This window comes from Eschscholzia californica, unplaced genomic scaffold (genome assembly GCF_041429995.1).
Source record: "Eschscholzia californica isolate CP2 unplaced genomic scaffold, dmEscCali1.0.p SCAF_5, whole genome shotgun sequence".
NCBI classification, from domain to species: Eukaryota; Viridiplantae; Streptophyta; class Magnoliopsida; order Ranunculales; family Papaveraceae; genus Eschscholzia; species Eschscholzia californica.
The window spans coordinates 46,969,590-46,988,623 of record NW_028238472.1 but is presented as its reverse complement, the minus strand read 5'-3'; the positions used below and the strand labels follow the sequence as shown (position 1 = coordinate 46,988,623).

Sequence of the window (19,034 nt, the reverse complement as noted above, 5' to 3'; positions counted from 1 at the left end):
TACAAATTTTGCCTTATCGGGCCAATTGCACAACTTTTTATCTGAACGAATAATATTGTTGATCTTTTGAAGATAGAATATGTACGTCGAGAAGGGGGACCCTCCTTCGAGTAATATGAAGTCATGAACCCTCTTTTGCCTTCTTAAATTAATAAGCTGTGAGAAAGAACAAAGAAGGAGAGTTATTTAGATCCACTCATGTAAGGGCCTCAAGGGGTCACTTGAATTTGATCTTTTGCAGCAAAAGGACTTTCTTGAATTTGATCTTTAGATACAGTAGGGTTCTTGTTTGATTCTATTTAGAGTTTGTGAGGTTCATATTCGATTTTCAATTAAAGATATAGTCATCTGATATATGTTAAATTTTATGCGTCTATATCATAATCTTTTTTTTTTGTTGAAATACGTCTATATCATAGTTGAGTTGTCTTCTCATGCCGTATCAAATTATACGTAAGAATTTGATAAGAAGTTAAATATAGGGGCTCTTACTTTCTCTGACTAAAAATAAGAAAGTGGTCCAAAATAAAATGAAATGTCGTTTGGGAGGAAAATCTCATGATAAACATTGAAACAACCACTCAAATTAAGTGAAGATGTGAGAGTTTTTAACTTGTTAAGACATTTTTTTAGCAAGTGGAACTTTCTCTTTTTAGCTTTAATTGTAGTCCATTGGTATTTCATCTCTGAACTTTGCCTTGTAACTAGACATTTTCTAAGGTTGACTAGTTATATAGGCACACCTCTTTTTATTGTCTCTCATCTCTCATCACTTCTTTTCTCTCCTATCATTTCTCCCTCTTTGTTTGCGACAAAGGGTTTAACCCTCACTCAGGGTTTCAGGGTCTTGCTTGAAACTCCCTCACCTTCGTGGCGAGGATGATTATGGCGGCGAGAGAAATGTCAGGATACATAGACACAAAAGATATATGGAGTGGTTGATGATGATAGTGATGGAGAAGGTTGTAGTTGACAATGTTGGACGTGAGAGGCCCAGACACTCTATAATGGGGTGTTTACTTCATCTTCTTTTCTTTAAGTTTGATATGCACTAGTAAGAGCATCTCCAATGCAAAACTCAATCTTACAAACTCGTAATGCCACATAAAATTTTAAGAGTTTTCTAAAAAAAAATCATCTCGAATTCAAAACCTAACTAAGAGCTTAAACACGATGTGTCGAAGGGGGAATGGAGATATCTCAAGAGGACACTCTATTTCTACAATGTCTTCTTGAGATATCTCTAATCATCTAATTTATCAATATTTAAATTTCAACTAATAGAAATCAAGTCTTCGCATTTTTTCAAAATAACTAATATTTTTTTACAATAGTACACAATAGTACATAAGTAAAAAAAACAAGTTTAGAGTTTTGCTTTGGAGACATATAAGAATTGAGGATCTCTATTTTCGTCACCCACGAGTGCGAATTTCAATTGGAATTCGACAAATAGGACTAACAAATATTTTTTTTAGTTTTGCATTGGAGATGCTCTAATATAAGATTTAGAAAAGTTCGAATTTGGATTATGTGCCTCCATTCACACATTCATGCGCACTCGAAAATCGCCTCTCCAAAAAGTCCCACTCCACTCCCCAGGAGATAGATGGTGGTAGTGGGTGAGGCCGTTGGAAAATATGGAAAAGGTGGTCATAGTTGGGGTTGTGCATAACAAAAAGTACCTATATGTACAAATTTCATTTCATAGACCTTTTGCCATGAAACTCCCCTCCAATTTTTATTGGCATTCCTGCAAAATCCACAAAATTTTGGGTACAATTCCACTAAAATTATGATCCCAATTATTTTGTTTCATTCTATATGTAATCCACACATGCCAAGAAGAAGAAGCTCAAGGAGTAGAAAATGTTGATCAACAATGAAAGAAGAAGAATAAGAACACACAAAAATGAATGAGATCACAAGATCATGAACCAAATATGACATGGTATCGATACACATGAATCTGCAGGCACACTCTAATTATTAGAGATACACAACATCATCGGACGGTGATCTTACGTGTGTAATCAGCTTTTCATAGTTAGGACATCAAATGCCCTATTCATCTCTCTACCAACATGATCAACTTGAAAAAGCTCAGTCTGGTCTTTCGGTCTCACTAGCATTTTCCATCATTGACAGTTATCCGGAATAAATTTATATGAACTTTAGGTTGACTGTCCTCGCATCAAATTTGTATAACAGAAGAGAAATTATTCAAATACTATATTTTGAAGTACTCTAAACTCGTCGAAAAGAAAACTCAGATAAATATGCAACGAAAATAAAAAGGAAAACCATCATAGTTTGCAGCATTTTTATGACAACAGAAGAGGGTGATGGAGTCGAACCTAAGTTGATTTCATATACTTGAATACCATTCCGGAAGATCTATCAACAATTCTCGTACCATTTTGGCTCACTATCTTCTTCCATTCTTGATTTTCTATCGGAGTTCTCTCCCTTCATTACACTAGCTAGTTCTTGGATCGAACAAGAACTACTTCTCTCCATTTTATCAGCAATAATCCGAGTCTTCTCCCAAAACCCTAAACCCAAAAGGCGATCCCTCAACAACTTAACAGTACAGTAATACGGTGGTAATCCTTCTTCGATCATCAACTCGAAATATTTACAAGCATCTTCAACTCTTCCTTTCTTCTTACAGAACCCATGAACCATGACAGCATAAGTCGAAACAGACGCGAAATAACCTCTCCCTTCCATACTATCCCAGACATCCATTGCTCGATCAAACCTTCCAATTTTCACCAACATCTTAAGCACCATATTATATGTATGTCGATCCGGCACACAAGAATCTTTATCCATTCTTGACATTATCTTAAGAGCTTGATTAACTTCCGAATGATCACAATGATAAGCAAGAATAGCATTATAACTCCAAACATCTGGACTAACATTTCTTTCAATCATCTCATCTAATAATAAATTAGCATCATCAATTCTTTGGTTTTTGATATACAACTTGATAATGGCATTATAAGTGAACACATTTGGATCCAAATTGTACCTTTTCATTCTATCAAGTACTCTTAAAGCCGAATGAATGTCGTTCGATTCACAAGCTGCACGAATAAACACCGAATAAGTAAATGCATCAGGACTTAGATTATGCGTACCCATTTCTCGGAATAGCTTATAAGCTTCATCTGGTTTCCCCCCTCGGCATAGAGATTCTAATAATGTATTATATGCGACAATATCGATTGAACAACCTCTTTCAAGCATTTCATCAAACAGTTTACGAGCTTCTGTGGAATCACCAAGATCACCCCAACCCATCATAAGAATACTATAAGTTTTTGGATTGGGATCGAAATCGAACTTAACTTCATCAAAGAATTCTTGAGCAGATTTAACAAGCTTCCGTTTGCAGAGTGTAAAGAGTAGATTATGAAGATCATCAATGGTAGGTTTGAGACCAAAATTCTCCATTTTCTTAAAGCCTCTAATAGCATCTTCTGGTAAATTTGCTCTTGAATAAGCTCGAAAAATATTCCAGAAAGTAACTGGTCGAATTTCATGGCTTCCTTCTTCTTTAATCTGTGAAAGAAAATCCCAGATTAAGGGGAACTGTTTACTACTGCCAAGAATATCAATGAGAATATCATAGCTTTCTTTACTGTGATTAAAATCTGGTAATTTTTGTGCCCAAAGGAAGAACCTGTGAGCAGAAACACCTAGATTTTTACATCTTTTTAAAACTTGTTCAACTAAATCTGTTGAAATCTTGTTGGAGAAAGGGTTAAGAGCTGATTCAATGTCGTGATGAGAGCTTCTGAAATCACTGACCACACGACAGATCTCATTCACGTCGTCAGTGGAAGAAGAAGAAGAAGAACTAGGGTTTGATCCAACTGATTGGGAGAAGAAACAAATTTGAAATTTGAAGGATTTTAAACCAAACCCAGTTTCAGAAATGGGGGATGAAATTGTGGGTAAGAGCTTATTGACTGAAATTCTACTTGAAAGTGAAGATAGAGAGATCAAGCTTCTAGTTCTAGAGATCAAGATCCTTGTCGCCATTTATAGGAGACTGTTAAATGTATGAAGTTTATAATTTATTGTTCATACTATCATTAGAGTAGAGAGAGAGAGAAAAGAGAGAGAGAGAAAAGAGAGAGAGAGGGAGAGAGTTAGAGTAGAGAGAGAGAGAAAAGAGAGAGAGAGGGAGAGAGGAAGATGTCAATTACAAATTCAAACCCACCATTTGAACGAAAGATCACTTTATTACATAAATATTAAAGTCACAAAGCATTCATTTCATTCATAAAAACATAAAGAAGTTGCTTAGAACAATTTCACAAGAAAAAGATCCCCAAAGAAACAACCAGAGCTTGGAAAAAAGGTTGAAAAAACGGCAGAGACTAAAAAAACCTGCTGCCATTGCCAAAGCTCATGTATTCATCAGGAATCTTGCCCTTTATGAACTGCATCTACACAACCTGACACACAAGGAACTAAAACACAGAGACGTGACTCGCCTCGACCCAACAACGACCAAGCTAGACATGAAATATTTGAAATACCAGGATCGAATCAAGACTCAGGACTGGATTGACAGATAAGCAGCAAACCGAAGTACAGACTGTGACGTTTGAGGACTGTAGAGAGACAAACTTGGCCGGTCGGAAACATGAGTTTGTTGTCCGGCTAAGCTAAAAAAAGTGAAGTACTTGTGCACTTAGAAGAGAAAGGGAGAAAAAAACTGAAATCCCACCAAAAGTAAAAGAAACCAAACTGTAAATGAAAGACTAAACCATGACTTGGTAAATGTTGACCCTCAAGGAACTATGGCAAAGAAGGTGGTTCCCCCAATGATAGGGAACCAAAACACCTGGAACAGATTTCCCTTCTGATGAAAGGAAACCTGCAAAAAAGGAGAGAGAGAAAATGATCTGCCAAAGAACCCTGGAAAACAACCAAGACACCAAAAGGACCTAAAAACATCTAAGCGGGGGGATCCTGCTACTACCCAAATGTAAGCCTGAAACTGTACTGAGATGAGTCCAAAGATGCTGCTTCTGCTTCAGCTACTGCTATCTGTCAACTGACATTCCAAGAACCCGATGATCCATTTCTTTGCTTCTACTATAACTACTACCACTACTACTAAACCCTTCTTCCTTTGGTGTTCGGCCTTTTAAGACTCCGGAAGGGTTTTCTCGCGACTATTAAGCGAGTATGTCGCATCTCCAGAGGTGCTCCACAAGCAACATAATCATGGGGTTGCTTATTGAGTTACAGTGCTGGAGATTCAAACCAAAGAGACTCTTGCCGATTTTAGCCAGATGAGGAAGGCTCTTGTCTGATACCAACGAGCAACCGGATAAGGAGAGGATCTGCAATTCAAGCTTCTTTGCACAAGATAGTGATGCAATTCCGGAATCAGTGATGGCACATTTTGAGACATCGAGTTCTTTAAGCAAGGAGCACTTCTCTGCAACGGCGATTAAACTTGTGTTTGAGATCTTCCTGCAACCATCAAGGTTCAACGTTTGGAGTGATTCACCATGAAAATTAGCCAAGGCACAGATTGCAGCATCAGTAAGATTCATACAGCCACTAAGGTTGACTTTCACTAGCCCTGACTTGCAAGTCTCAAGAAGTGGAAGGAACCCAGCATCTGTAATTGCACAAAGCCCGCTCAGATCTACGTACTGGAGTCGAGGGCAAATCTTTCCAACCATAGCTAAGCTGGAGTTGGTGAAACCAGAGCAGTTACGGATAGACAGGGATCGAAGAGATTCACATGAAGATGGCAGAGGGAATGTCGGAATGATGTCCTTAATACCTGTGCACTTGACGAGGCCAAGGGACTTCAAGTTCTTACAGTTTGAGAGGGCAACTAGAACACCAGATTGGGAAATACTGTTACATTCCTCTAGCTGCAGACTCTCAAGAGCTGTTGCAGCCCTAGCAAAAGCTACAAATCCATTGTCAGATACGAGTGAACACCTAGTAAGACAGAGCTGCTTGAGATTAGGGCAACCATTTCCCACTGCCTGAAGAGCTAAATCAGTAACACCTCCACAAGAAGTAATTTTAATGGACTTCAACTTTTGTAGTCCGTTAGCATTACCCATAACCCAGAAACCTCTCTCTTTAACATTCTGAAGGCCTGTTAGTACGAGATCTGTAACGTTCTTGCCATAGTGACCTATAACAGCAAGTGAGACATCTGTGACATTCAAACCCTGGAGGTTTACCTTTAATAAGGCAAAAGAAGCTGAAGATATAAGACTTGCAACTCCTTGGTCTCCTACAAGTGGGCAATCTTTAATTGTAATGCATTGAAGATTTGGGCAACCACGACCAATTGCACGAAGACCATCATTCCCAATTTTTGAACATGAAACGATTGTTATAGAAGCCAAATTAGGGCAATTCTCAGCAATAGCAAACAAAGCCTTATCCGTAATTGTTGGACATTGGGTAAGGTCAAGCTTTTCTAACTTGTGACAACCATTTGCAATAGCAATTAAACCTTCATCCCCAACTGAAGGAACATTCCAGAGAGAAAGTACCTTAAGAGAAGGGCATCCATGACCAATTGCTGAAAGACCAACGTTGGTAACCCCACGAGTAGAATTTGTTCCCTTAATCACAAGCTTGGCCAACCCACCATGATTACCATTTCCTACAGAAATAGCAGCAAGTCTGATGTCTGTAGCTTTCTTACCTTCCAATGACCTAGTTAGGCATCCATCACTCTCAACTTCTTGAGTATCGTTGGCACTTTCATCAACAGTAGGCTCCTTGTTGAGATCAAAACCCTTTTCTACCTTGTTCGATTGAGCGGTACCAGAGATTTCAACCCTATTAATACTGCTCAGAAGCATAAGCCAACGCTTTGAAACAGAGGCACAGACACTCCTCTCTTGGCCTCCGGGTAAGCGCCGGAAGATCTCAAAGAGGCACTCGTCGGGAAGAACTTCAATAGAAGACTTCTTTTGCTGCACTTGGAAAACGAATGGGGCACTGACGCGAGACCTCTTGAGAGGAGGGTAGTACGCATCAAAATGAGGACGAAGAGACAAAAAGGGGCTCGGATCCTTGAGATTCGCATAAGCAGACCCCCCTGAGAAGAAGTCATCATCCCCTGAAATACCAATAACCAGAACCAAATTAAGAACAACTACTTAGACTATTATATCTTCAATATTAGTATCAGGATATCCCTAATTTCAAATATATTGATTGAGGAGAAGACTTGCTACAAATTTTGACTACTATACCAAAAAACCTCTATTTCTGCGCATATATCAAGATTGGGGACGAAATCAATCAACTTTAATAATCGTCTTGAATCAAATCAAGATACAAAAGGGAAAAAAGACCAATCAAAGGATCTAATATAGCCCGAAGCCACGAATTTCAACAAAGTTATTAGGGCAAAATCATGGTAATACGTGAAACATATCAAGCATCTAAACACGAAATTACTTAAATTACCAGAGAAATCGTAATAAAAATTAATAAGAACAATTGAAACAAAAGTAATCTAAATTGTATGATAAAATCAAGTTAAACCAGATCCGATCTACATATAAACAATATCATAATTCAAGATCTAGGCAAGACATAAATTTTCAATTTTCTAACAACAAAATCGAATCATAATATAAAAGATGAGAAACTTACCGAAGTAATTAACGATTGTCGACATGATGATAAGAAAGAAAGAACCTTTGAGAAGCTAAATCCGCAACAAAAAAACCCTCGATCGAGAGCAAAAAGAGTGAACAAAAACACAAAGTAGGAGTATATAATAAACAGATTAAGAAATTGCATCAGAATAAGGAAACGGGTGATGATGAGATCATTAGAAGGAGCTTAAAGCAGGAAGGAATTGAAACCCTAACAAAGAGGGCAAAAAAAAAGAAGTAGAGAGAGAGAGGAAGAGATTTTGGTGGAGTTGATTTTCTTTGTCTCAACTTTTATCTACCTCTTAATATATCTGAGGAGGTGAGTGGTGTTGTCTTCATACATAGACATTATTTACATCACAATTCTTTTTTTTCTCTCTCATTCCAAATGCAATGTATCCTCTAAACCACTTTTCTTGTCATTCCAACTCTTCTACCCCACCATACCCCTCTCAATACCACTTACCACTTACCACTTACCACTTACCAAAAATTTGGACTTTTTTTTGGCTTAATTTGGATTTGGCCTCTAGTTTTGATCAATTGGAAATTTTGATCCTTATATTTGTATAATTTCGCTTCAAGAAATACGATCGTGTCAATGTATTTTTCTCGTTTACTCTTATTTCTTTCGCTCTCCATCTTTTCTTTCCTACTCGCTAGAACGGGTTGCATGTAGATGGTGGTACAACCATTGTCAGAGACCTTTAAAAAACAAACATTCAATCTCTCTCGTCTTCTATTTCTCGTCATTACGACAACCAGCACCACTCCCATTATCTGTTTCTACTATTTTTCTCTCTCTAATTTGAAATACTAGAGGAACAAACTCTCTCATCTTCTTTCTCTATTATTATCTCATTCGTCTGGGATAATAATATAGAAAGGATGATAGAGAAAAAGAATCGTCGGGAGAGGGAAAGTACGATGGAAAGAACAAAATGGTAAAGAGGGAGAGATGTATAGAATTGCAGAAAGATAATGGAGGTGGTAAGCGGAATAAGAATAGAGAGAAAGATAAAAAAAAAATTGTGTTGAAGGTCGTCAACAGTGGTTAACTGAATGTCTCGTCGACAACCTTCTTAGGTGAGTAAGAAAGAAAAGATAGGGATAGAAGTTCTCTGATATTGAGGTAAAAATGAGAGGAAATATTGAATGTTAAACTTGACTAATAAAAGCATTATTTGAGAGTCAGAATAAAAATATCTGACAAATGAGATCCAAAATTTCACTTACTCACTAGTGAAGGGCCAAATTGAAATTTACTCCCTTTTTGCTCTTGCCACTTCAGTGTTTTTGTGCTTCCTTAGAGCATCTCCAATGCAACACTCAATCTTAGAAACTCTGAGTGCCACCTAAGATTTTTAGAGTTTTTTCTTAAAACTCCTCTCCAACGCAACACTCTATTTGGATCTCTAAGACGACGTGTCGAGAGTGGAATAGAGATATCTCAAGAGGACACTCTATTTCTAGAGTGTCCTCTTGAGATATCTCTAATTGTCCAACTCATCAATATTTGATTTTCAACCAATAGAAATCTGGTCTTCTATATTTTCTAAAATAACTAATTATTTATTGAAAAATTAACTATGTTAAATAAGATAAGTTTAGAGTTTTGCATTGGAGACATAAAAAAATTGAGGATCTCTATTAAAGCCATCTTGGAGTGAGAATCTCAATTGGAACTTGACACATAGGATGAATAGAGATTTTTATGAGTTTCGCATTGGAGATGCTCTTAAAAGCCAAATTAGTGAACGATTTTTTTGGCAATAGAGGCGCTGATAGAAATAAATTGAGGCGCCTATAGAATCTCCCCTTCCAAATCTTCAAGTTTGCCATAAGTTGAATATCCTCGAATTCTGGTATTACGCATCTCTAGGGAAAGATTAGCTTAGTTGAATATCCTCAAGTTGGGTGCTAGACTGCTAGTTGTGGGTTGTGACTTGTCAAAATTAGGGATGGATGAGGCGCCAGATCTTACTTGTTACTAAAGTTGCCCTTTCATTGCTTATAGGGGTTGGTGAATATTTCCAATCCATCTGTTTTACTAACTTGTCCATTTCACAATATTGATTGATAATTTTGTGCCTTTTCTTATTTATTCATTGTGCAAAATTGAGTAGTTTTAAGCAAGAGAAATAACAAAAAGCCGAAATGAATCCGAACAACTAATTGTAAATTTTAGTTGTTCTAAGATAATCTAAGTTTCTTAATTTTATTTTCACTTAGAAAATCTGTGCAATATTTATATACAAAACAATATCAAAATGAATCATCGACTTGTAGACTATTTTACTATGATAATCTCTTAATCGCGTTATTAAAATAAGAGAATTTGTTAATGAAAACATATGTGAGTTACACTTAGAACACCCTTACAAGTTGGGTTTGGGGCTTTGTAGGATATCATGGCTCTTGTCCATCCACTTACAATGGTCTGATAAATCTAAAGCATGTGGTGGTGTGCCATGTGACAAATTTGGTAACAAATGAAACAGCTAGACATTCTTAGAGTCCAAGTATGTACCCTTGTTTTGAATTCTAAGACTTACAATTATTTTATTTTGTTAAAAGCCTAGACCTTGATCCAGTTTTCTGAGAATCAAGGTGTTTTTAGCCCGGATTTTCAAATGGGTGCGGCTATCAACACTCGGCCAAACGCTGTAAGCAGGTGACAGTATTTTTTTTCGAGAAGTCGATTACGATATACGTTAGTCATTACAAGACATTGATACATCATGAAGATGTGGAACACTCAACGAACATCTTTTGTACGAAGCTGGTTTAAAAATGAGCATCTTTTGACTTTTTTCTATTCTTCCCGTTCTATTTTCATTTCGAATTTTATTCTAAAATCTTCAACAAAATCCTTATTTTTTGAGGGCCATCATCTGTAGTTCGCTTTGAAGAAAGAGATTGAAGAAAAACTTTGAAAAACCTTCATTTTCTTTTTCTTAAACGTCTATCCTGAAAATCTTTATTTGTTATATTTTATCTAGTGTCAGAAAACTTTTCAAAGTGGTTAAACTCTTGAAAAAATTTTGCCCTCAATTTTGAGTTGATTTCAAGTATTCTTAAAATGATTTGTAAATAGTAATGAAATTTCTGAGATTTGAAAGTATTCTGAATAATCTTAGGGTTAACAGTCAGAGACCATAAAACCAAACTTTCAGAATGTCCAGTGCGAAAGCATAAACCAAGTGTCAGGCTTAGCAGTTGGAAAAAGCGCCTACAAAACGCGCCAGACAAATTGAGTTGACTGGAGTCAATAACTTCAATTGCGCGTCTAAAGCGAAAAAGTGGGGCACCTATAGAGCACCTGGCTAAAATATATAAATATCATAATAGATCTCTATGTAAGTGTAGGTTTGCTTTCATTCCTTTAGTTGGGTTATCTAATAATAGTCTAGGGGTGACTCTTATGCTTCCTCAATCGTCTCGCAAGAATACAACGGCCGAGCGAAGATAGCTAGTACAAAAAGGCTGCGTTTGAATCTTCTTTTCATCGACTATAATTGCAGAGGTATGACATAGCCTGAACAAGCGAGTCAGACTAAAGAATCAAGTAATAACTCACATTTTACGATCTTTTCTTTGTAAAACAGAATTGAATTTAAGTAAATAACATCATAAGTAACATAATTCACCAATAAAGTTGTTTATCACCTACCAGAAAATGATGTGTTTATCCCTGTAGAAATTGATTTATACAAAAAGTCTTTAAGCCTATCAATAATATTTGTGTGAGAAAGAAATTGATTCATTGCCACCAAGATGATGCCCCCACCCAAGCAACTTGACAACACTTTAAGAAAACATGAATCATTTTAACAATTGAAAAAAAAAATGTTTGTTTATATGTGTGGTGGGAAGGATACCTACGACTACGAGTGCATTTACACTTCATTGTTGTTCATAAGATGATTAATAACAAAAGCGAGTGGCAGTTCCAAGTAGTTGTCGAATTGTCGACAATCCAAAGTCAGAGTCGTAAGAGGTTTAATCTGCCAACTCAGAAGTCCAGAGTTTGAGACTCGCTGACAATTAAAAACAGAAGTAGTTGTCGAATTCATGTATCTACCATATATTGCGAGAATTGACCTCTTCAGGAATGATTTTCTCAAAACATCATCCATTTTAGTGCTCCGAGAGGCACGAGGCTCTTGCCCTCTTAGAATGTGCTGAAACTCTTGCCCTCTGAGATATTGCTAGGCCCATACCAAGATTAGTTAAATATCATGAACTGTATAAAGAAGGAGATGGTGATAATATTTGAATAAAATAGAGAGATCTGGCAGAATCATTTTGATTCCTGTTTTTCACTTTTCAACTTATTTTCAATCTACTTTCTTAGTTTTTAATTGGATTCTCTTGGGATTTCATTAGCAATTAAATCAACTTGTTAGTGATTTTCTTATTAACTCTATCAAGAATATAATCCTCTTCTGACTAACTCTATCAAGAACAAGATCCCTCTCTCTCTCATGGGATTTTATTAGCATTGAAATCAAGCTTCTTGGTGGTCTTCTGAGTAACCTCAATCAAGAACAGGATTCTCTCTCTCTCTCTCTCAACTACCCATAGTTTGTCACTGTTAGATTAGCATAGTTTAAAAAAAAAAGCTTCAAATATAGATAGAGAAACAAAAGCTATAATAACAACACATCCAAATATTTATTCAATTCAGTAGTTGCAGAGTACAATTCAATACATAAGCCTCTAAACACAAGGATTCGGTAAAAAAAACGACTAATAATAATAGTCGTAAATGGCTAAGAACTTCAGCCATCGCCAAACCCATGAATCTCAGACACCCAAGTATCAAACTCCCAAAGCAACTACAACAACAAGATGGTGAACCCAACAACAAACTCAACCATCAAGTCTGAACACGAGATTTGAAGATGTGGAAGACTTCGATAAAACGAACAACTAAAACTCAAACATAGCAGACATTACAAAGCTTAGCTCATGAATACCACAGAAATGGGGAGTTAAGCTAAAAAAACATCAGGTAGAACTTGGTAAGCGCAAAACCATGACAGTATCTAAGGAAACGAGGAATCAAACTCACATGAAACCCTAAAACGAAACCAGGTTTAGGTAATGGTATTCTCAGGGAATGATGGCCATGAAGGAGGTTACCCAATAAGGGGAACCAAAACTGTAACAACAGCTTGTTCTATGAGAACGAAGCTGCCAAAAAAGGGGGGAATTAATCGGCCAAGATCCCTGGAAAACAACCAAAGAACCAGTAACAAGTAGGGGAAAAAAGTTGTGAGCTCGAAACCTCTATACCCATATAAGCTGACGCTATTAGCTCTTCTATGATTATGAAAGGATATCACATCTCCATATCCGCTCCATAAGAAGTTCAATAGCGTTGCTGCTGATAGAGTTGCAATGTTGAATATTCAACCCTACCAGTGTTTGGCTCATGTTCGATAGACACATCATGCTTTTATCAGATACCTGAGAGCAACCCGATATAGACAAGATCTGCAAGTTCAAATTCTTTGATGAAGATAAAGCAGAAACACCGAAATCGGAAATATCACACTTTGAAACATCAAGTTCTTGAAGAGAATCACAGTTTACTGCAATTGAAGCCAAGCTTGAATCGGTAATTTTAGTGCAGTTGCCAACATTTAGAAATTGGAGGGTTTCTCCGTGAAGCCTAGCCAAGGAAGAAACCGAATCATCGGTCAAGTTTATGCATCCGTTCAAGTTAACTTTCAGGAGACCTGCCTCGTTGTTTTGGACTACTGACAGAAATCCAACATCAGTAACTCCACATAGGCCACTCAGGTCTATGTGTTGTAGTTGTGGGCAAAGTGTTCCTACCACAGCCAAGCTTGCACTTCCAAATCCTGGGCAATCTCGAATTGACAGAGATCGTAGTGATCTGCAAGGAGAAAGCTGATCGAATTCTGAAACTATGTCTTTAATACCCATGCATTTCGTAAGTGAGAGTGCCTTCAATTTCAACCCGAAGTTTGTGATGGCAGCAAGAACTCCATATTGAGTGATCCTATTGCACTCTTCTAGTTGAAGGCTTTCGAGAGATGCTGATTTTTTTGCAAAAGAAACGAGTCCATTGTCAGAAACAAAGGAACATCGTGATAGGATGAGGTGCTTCAAATTTGGACAACCCTTTCCGACTGCCTCAAGAGCTAGATCTGTAACCCCACGACAAGAGGTAATGACAAATGAGTTGAGTTTCTGCAACCCTTGAGCATTACCCATGACCCAGAAGCCTCTCTCGCTCACATTCTGGAGACCACTTAGGGCTAGATCTGTAACAGTTTTGCCGTAGTGACCTAAAACTGCAAGGGAAACATCGGTGATGTTCACGCTTTGGAGCTTCACCTTCATCAAGGCATTAGAAGATGAGGATATCAGGCTTGAAACTCCTTGATCTCCTACAAGTGGGCAATCTTTGATCATTACAGACTTTAGTTTTGGGCAGCATCGGCCTATTTCCTTAAGACCCTCGTTCCCAATTGAACACGATTCTACACTCAATGAGGTCAGATTAGGGCAACCCTTTGCAATAGAAATCAAACCCTTGTCGGAAATTGAAGGACACTGGCATAGGTCAAGGGTCTTCAACATGTGGCAACCATTAGAGATCTCAATCAAACCTTGATCCCCAACAGACGAAACGTTCCAGAGGGAAAGCACCCTTAAAGTAGGGCATCCACGAGCAATTGCTGAAAGACCCGAGTCTGTAACACCACGAGTGACGTTACTACCCCTAATCAAGAGTTTACCCAAACCACCACGGCTACCATTTCCGACAGCAATAGCAGAAAGTCTAATGTCTGTGGCCTTCTTCCCTTCCAAGCACCTTGTAAGGTATCCATCACTCTCAACTTCTTGTTTTGCTTCCTCAGAATTCACATCACAAACGCGAATAGATTCCTCAGTGCGAACAGTGCTCAGAAGATTAAGCCACCTTTTGGAAACACAAGCACATGAGCTCTTCTCTTGGCTTCCAGGTAAACGTCTAAAGATCTCGAAGAGGCATTCATCAGGGAGAACTTCAATAGATGGTTGCTTCTTCTGCACAAATTCTTCTCCTCTGAAAACAAAAGGAGCATTGACCCGAGATCTCTTGCGAGGAGGGTAGTACACGTCCACATGGGGACGAAGAGATAACAAGCTCGAATCCATGAGATTCGTGTATGAGAATAGTTCATCATCCCCTGAAACACCAAAATCCATAAAAACTAATTCAATAACCAAGACAATCAAACCCTAAATCAAGGTTCTTCCAAATAGTTCAACATATTGATGTTTCAAAAGAGAAGCTGAAATCATGTAGTATTATTTTCTCTACCAAACACAAATATCCTAAAAGATTCAGATCATAAATAAGCAATCTAAAGTAAAACTATCCAATATCCCTAAGAAAATGAACAATTTCACAAAATCTTCCCCTAAATCCACCTAAAACCTAGCAATAAATAACAGAACTATCTATCTATAATCAATATCTAACCAGTTTATAAAAGCTTCAAAAATATAGAAGAAACCCCCAAAAACTAGATCATCATCCAAACTACTCCATACCCAAACTTCAATATCATTTGTAGATACAAAAACAGCACAAATCAAGAAAATCAAACGAAAAGAAAGGAAGATCAGAAGCTTACCACTGTAATTGACGAGAGTCGGCATGAATAGAAACTAAAAACTGCTGATAGAGCTAAAAACCCTTGATATTGAGCAAAAACAACAACGAACAATAAGCAGATAATCAAAGAAAGACCTTCAACAATCAAATGCATCACCCGAAAAAGAGAAGATCAAAAGAAGCTGTACGTGGAAACCCTAAGAAAATTAGGGCAAAAATTTCTAGAGAGAGAAACTAGAAACTGTGGTGGTGGAGGTGGTGATAGATTTTGTGATGGTCTGAAGTTATCTTTACTACTCATTCATTCTTTTATATCTTTAAAGGTAGGAAGAGAGAATTAGGTTACAGATCACCTTCTCTTCCAGGTACAATGCATCTTCTCAAAACCGCTTTTACCGTTATTTTCCCCCAACTACTACTCCTTATTTAGAAAACCAGAAACCAGAAACCAGAAACCATTTTTGATTTCAGACAAACTAGGACCCACATGGACTATTGTAGGTCTTGTTTAATTACCATTTTGTCCCTTAGGTTCACTTCCCCTTGACTCATTTTCAGATGTTTGATTAGGTCTCTTTTTCATATCAATTCTTTGTTTAATTTATTTCTTTTGATTTGTTTAATAAATTTCTAGTTTTGTATTGTGGCTTAATCTTCATATCTTAATGGGTCCATTACTTGATTAGGAAAGTAGATTGTGAATAATAATTTGATGTCTTTTAGAATTTTATTTGTAGAAAAGTAGTGGGGGAGAAGGTGAATTTGAAGTAAATATGGTTGGTGTCATAGGATGATGGAACCAGTTTTTTGGGTTGCTAGTATACTGTCTGTGTTTTCCACTGGGATTTCACGATTTTAAAAAGTCCCACTTGGGAAGGATGTCTAACCTCTTAAGAGGAGCGTCACACTCCGTCTCACCACCGATGTGTGATTGCTTTACAACACACCATTCCAAGACCGCGTCACAAAAGAGCTTCGTGACGATAACGTATTGTCGGATGATGCAGACCAACTTTCTGAGCTGCTAGTTATAGTGTCCGCTTTGCTACACCTGGACTTCACGATTTTAAAAGACCACACTAGGGAAAGGTGCTTAACCTCTTAAGATGAGCACCACATTTCGTCTCATTATCGATAGGGGATTACTTTACAACACTTTGTATTGCTTCGGTAAAAGTTTAGATGTAAGTGTCATACAAGAATTTCTACTTTTACTTTCCAAATGACACTTTAGAGTGATTTTTTTTGTTGCACTTGTTGAATTTTGAACTGTATTCATATGTCAAGAAGGTGCACGTCATTTACAAATCAACTTATATGTCTATGTGGTGAAAAGTCGTTGGTTTCTCTTAATGCGAGCTTATTTTATATTTGACATAAATGAATTTGAAATCTGTCTAAGGCATCTAAGAAGTTTTCAGGGAACAAAAACTTTGGTCAATTAGATTTGATTTGGGACAACTTGATTTTGAGTCCAAAAATTTACTTTTTGTTTGTTGCCCCTAATCTTCATCTCTCATCCAGCCACCAACTATGACCACCACTACCATCTCTTTCTCTCCTTCTGTCTCCTCACGTCTTTCGATCTCTTATTCTTTTCCTCTCCCTCTCTCTTTCCCACTCTCCTGTTCGTTCTTTTTTTTTTCTCTCTCTCTCTCGTTCTCCCGTCTATCATGCGTTTTATCTTTCTTTCTATCTCCCCTGCTCATTATCCACCTATCTCATTATTCCAGCGATCCAACGAAGGAAAATGTTCCCCCAGCTAGAAGGATTTCCAGCGAAACCCTACTCGAGGGTTTTGTGGCAGTCGATCACAAGATGTATAATGTACATCTCATGGCTAGTCGACCACGAAAACTTTGAAACTCGAAAAGAGTATTGCAGGAAACCCAGATCGAGGTCCCCTTCATCTCAAAAGAAGGGGGTTCCAAGGAAGTAAACACTTCCTTTCGCCGGAACATTGAGAGAGAAAGAAATAATAAGAGGAAGAGAAAATGACCGAGAGAGACGAATAGAGAATTAGCAGGAGAGAGATGGAGAAAGACAAATGAAGAGACAAGGAAAAGAAGAAAATAAAATAAGAGAAAAAGAAAGATAAAAAGATAAAGAGAAAAGAAATAGAGAGAAAAGGTAGTTGAGAGTCAGAAATGGTGGCGGTGGTTAAAAGTGTGAGGTGAAGATAAAGATTAGGAGACAAAATACACTTGAGTAAAATTTTGGGCTAAAAATAAAAGTACCCCCTAAATCAATCTTGATTAACTAAGTCTGTATTCCCAAAGACTTTTTTGGAGGCCCTAAAGGCGATTTTACACACCATAACTATAAATTAATTGATGAAGATTACACCTCTCAAACTTATCTTCAAGTGTTAAGATTACACCTCCTAAATTTATCTCCTAGGTAAATAGTACACCTCTTAAATTTATCTACAAAAATTAAGTCCCAAAGACTTTTTTGGAGGCCCTAAAGGCGATTTTACACACCATAGCTATAAATTAATTGATGAAGATTACACCTCTCAAACTTATCTTCAAGTGTTAAGATTATACCTCCTAAATTTATCTCCTAGGGTAAATAGTACACCTCTTAAATTTATCTACAAAAATTAAGATTATATCATCCAAACTTATCTCCCAGAGTTCAGATTGCACATCCTAGGTTTATCTTTAAGGGTAGATCTTCCAACTTATAAATTTATGTACAAGAATTAAGATTACATATCCCAAACTTATCTCCAAGGATTAAACTTTACACCTCCTAAATTTATTTATAAGGGTTAAGAGCGCAATTCCCAAACTTATCTCCAGGGGTTAAGATTACACCTCCTAGATAAGAATTAGGATTATATTTCCCAAACTTATCTCCAAGGGTTAAGATTACACATCCCAAATTTTCTATTAGGGTTAAGAGTGCATCTCCCAAACTTATCTCCTAGGATGAAGATTACACCTCCTAAACTTATCTCTAACAAATTAAGATTATATAACTAAGACTTACCCTAAAATACACTCTTTTTTTTTTTGGAAATCAAACTTCATATAAAGGCCAATAGGCTAATGTGAATTACAACATGAAGTTTAAACAACAAAGACACAACCATAATTGGACAAACAAGACAAGTTATGCCCACTTGGGGTGCCACTAGAGCTGTCTGATCTAACTGGTGGACTGCTACTGGTGCAGTCGGCACTGACCATCTGAGGGTAGTTTTTATAACTGATACTTCTTTCACCTTCTTCTCTTCTCGCCGTCAACCGTCGGTGTTCAGAACTTCAGTATGCGCCTCTGGTTCCGGTACATCGGTAGAGAGAGTAGTAATTTGATGAAGAAATTCCCAATAGTGGTCCATGATCAAAACATCTCGATCCTGAATAAAAACGAAAATAATACAAGGGTCCTAAAGACCTACAATACAGGCCCTAAAGACCAACAAAGAAACGTACTTTTATTGTACTAAGTATATAGAAAATCTAATAACTCTCTCTTCTCCCTTGCTCCGCAACACTAACAGGATCAATCTTAGAATCCGATCCAACTTCTTAATATCACAAGAACCAGAAAGATATAAGAAATAACTATCTATAACTGAATAAAATCCCTGGAAATTACTTGAATTGCCAATCAAACGGTTAATACTATTCCGGCACCACCACCAGTGGTGTCATCGCCCTAACTAGAATAGCACCGCTCCACACATACTCTTATCACAATTA

General features: G+C 37.3%; 3 protein-coding genes and 1 long non-coding RNA gene across 4 annotated transcripts; 1 reads left to right on the top strand and 3 right to left on the bottom strand.

Annotated features, from left to right (window-relative positions):
- Nucleotides 1–1,658: 1,658 nt before the first annotated feature.
- LOC147539858 (uncharacterized) lies at nt 1,659–5,898 on the top strand. The gene is made up of 2 exons (XR_015225652.1): nt 1,659–4,114; nt 4,176–5,898. It is a non-coding gene; the product is annotated as an uncharacterized LOC147539858 (long non-coding RNA).
- LOC147539859 (Pentatricopeptide repeat (PPR) superfamily protein) lies at nt 1,771–5,076 on the bottom strand. Its single transcript, XM_086641876.1, has 2 exons — nt 2,358–5,076; nt 1,771–2,183 (listed from the first exon to the last, which is right to left on the bottom strand). The coding sequence occupies exon 1, from the start codon at nt 4,054–4,056 to the stop codon at nt 2,401–2,403; it is 1,656 nt and encodes a 551-aa protein (XP_086498002.1). The 5' UTR covers nt 4,057–5,076; the 3' UTR covers nt 1,771–2,183; nt 2,358–2,400.
- On the bottom strand, nt 4,240–8,279 carry LOC147539857 (EIN3-binding F-box protein 1-like). Its single transcript, XM_086641874.1, has 2 exons — nt 7,675–8,279; nt 4,240–7,132 (listed from the first exon to the last, which is right to left on the bottom strand). Exons 1-2 carry the CDS (start codon nt 7,697–7,699, stop codon nt 5,205–5,207), a joined length of 1,953 nt encoding a protein of 650 aa, XP_086498000.1. The 5' UTR covers nt 7,700–8,279; the 3' UTR covers nt 4,240–5,204.
- A 4,055-nt stretch (nt 8,280–12,334) lies between these two features.
- Nucleotides 12,335–15,601, bottom strand: LOC147539856 (EIN3-binding F-box protein 1-like). Its single transcript, XM_086641875.1, has 2 exons — nt 15,341–15,601; nt 12,335–14,890 (listed from the first exon to the last, which is right to left on the bottom strand). Exons 1-2 carry the CDS (start codon nt 15,363–15,365, stop codon nt 13,014–13,016), a joined length of 1,902 nt encoding a protein of 633 aa, XP_086498001.1. The 5' UTR covers nt 15,366–15,601; the 3' UTR covers nt 12,335–13,013.
- Nucleotides 15,602–19,034: the final 3,433 nt, after the last annotated feature.